Source organism: Nannospalax galili, unplaced genomic scaffold (genome assembly GCF_000622305.1).
Source record: "Nannospalax galili isolate Female #2095 unplaced genomic scaffold, S.galili_v1.0 scaffold384, whole genome shotgun sequence".
NCBI lineage: Eukaryota > Metazoa > Chordata > Mammalia > Rodentia > Spalacidae > Nannospalax > Nannospalax galili.
In genome coordinates this window covers 3,257,946-3,259,782 of record NW_008352648.1, presented here as the reverse complement: position 1 = coordinate 3,259,782, position 1,837 = coordinate 3,257,946, and the positions used below count along the sequence as shown (strand labels likewise).

General features: G+C 50.4%; 1 protein-coding gene across 1 annotated transcript in view; it reads right to left on the bottom strand.

Moving 5' to 3' along the window:
• The window catches only part of Kif11 (kinesin family member 11), a 52,649-nt gene extending 51,355 nt beyond the window's left edge, over positions 1-1,294 (bottom strand). The window contains exon 1 of the mRNA XM_008849621.3: positions 982-1,294. Coding sequence (XP_008847843.1) covers positions 982-1,058 — 77 coding nt within the window. The 5' untranslated portion in view covers positions 1,059-1,294. The remainder of the gene's footprint in view (positions 1-981) is intronic.
• Between the last annotated feature and the right edge of the window lie 543 nt (positions 1,295-1,837).

Below are 1,837 nucleotides of genomic sequence, written 5' to 3'. Positions count from 1 at the left end.
GGGTTTTTTTTTTTAAATAATCTTTTAATTTGGGGAATTCTTTTGAATTGACAGAAAAGTTGCAAGAGCAACTTTTAAAAGCAACAAAAACACACAACATAATATACACTAATAAACTGTGGGAAGCCCCTAAAAAGTTGGGAAAAAAAACTCATCACTAATTAAACAGCAGTTTGAACAAGTATTGTTCTTTCTCTACAGACTCATTTCTAAACTGGGATTAGGGGGACAGGTGATGCCAGGCCGAGAATCCCAGTCACTGCAGAGTCTGAGACAGGAAGTAGGCTAGCTTGTACCCAGGAGTTCCAGACTAGCCTCAGTTATATCAGACCTCAAAAAATAGAAATTTTGTTAAGTTATTTGGACACCAGTCAGGGGAAGAGTCCAACATCCTCATCCTCACAATTCTTTTGGTCTATGAACAAACATTTACCCACATTAACTTGTCTTGAGTTTCATAAACCTACTTTATAGCTTAGCTTTCGATGTTTAAATTCAGTGATATTGACTTGGTTAGTAGAACTGAATATGATATTGCATGTACAAAAAGAGAACTGGCGATAATGTTTTCGAAGGTGGAGATAATGAATAGCCCCAAGGCAAGCGTTAAAGCACCTGCAAAGTAGGCATGCATCCTTATTCCCAAACTGACAACGTACATGGCGTAACATGACAGTGCCACCTAAATCTTTGACGTTAGTTTAAAAACGACAACGCACTTTTCAGTAAAAAAACAATGATCCAACTCTCTTTGTGAATAGCAACTTTACCCTCTAACACCAAGAACTCTTTTCTCCCCAGGAACAAACCCTAATCTAGATCTCACAGCAACCTGGTATCATTTTTATAAAAGAGAACACCTGTTCTAGGTTTTCTAGAAACAGGCAGTTTTGAACCCCGCAAAAAACTCAAACAAATCGCCCTCCCGAGGGAGCTCAACGGCGAAGTGTCGGTCCCTGGCTCGCACCAGCTTCTCCTTACCTGCATCGCACCACCACTTGGATGTTCTTTCCCTTCTCATCCTTCTTCTTCGAGGAAGAATTCGGCTGAGACGCCATGACTGTCCCGCCAAAACCTGACGGCCGGGCCGCGACTCGGGAGCTGCGGGTCCTGGACGCCCGCCTCCTCTCACCGGTGCTTCCACGACGACCGCAAAAACCGAAGCTCGCAGCTCAGTATCCCCGCTCTCCACCCAGGCCTCTGACGGGGGCGACCGTCCCGCCCAGCCGGAGAGACCGGACTAGTCTCTTCCTGGGAACTGAGCAACGTCCGGGCGCCGGGATTTGAAAAAGGAGCGCAGTTGCCAGACCAATAGCAGCGCGGGCGCGCAAGGTATCATGGGACGCGGTGTCCTCATTGGAGCCCCGCCCTCGGGGCGCGGCCCAAGGGAAAACGAGATGCCGATTGGTCCCCGCCGGCCGGGTAGTCCGGAGGGCGTGACGCAGGCTCGGCGTGCGCGCACGGGCTTCTGGGTAGGGTTCGCTAGCCTCCTCAAGACCCGGCCCGCGAGGTCCTGCAAGCCTTCCGAGACCTCCCGCTTTCCGTGGGCGTGGTGAACGACTTGGCTCGGCCGTGGAGGTAGTGAGGCACAGCTGTACGCTGCAGTGGGTTCCCAGAGTTGCGCTTCTGGGCCACAGGAGCCTAAATGCCGTTTTAATCTCTTAAGTATCGCCCGAGGAAAGCCCTCAGGTCCCCACCGTTTCCTCCGCTTAAAAATCCCTACTGTAAGCCGGGTGTGGTAGCGCACGCCTTAGCTGGATCTGTGAGTTCAGGGCCAGCCTGGTCTACATAGTGAGTTCCAGGACAGCTGGGGCTACAGGGAGACCCTGTCTCAAAA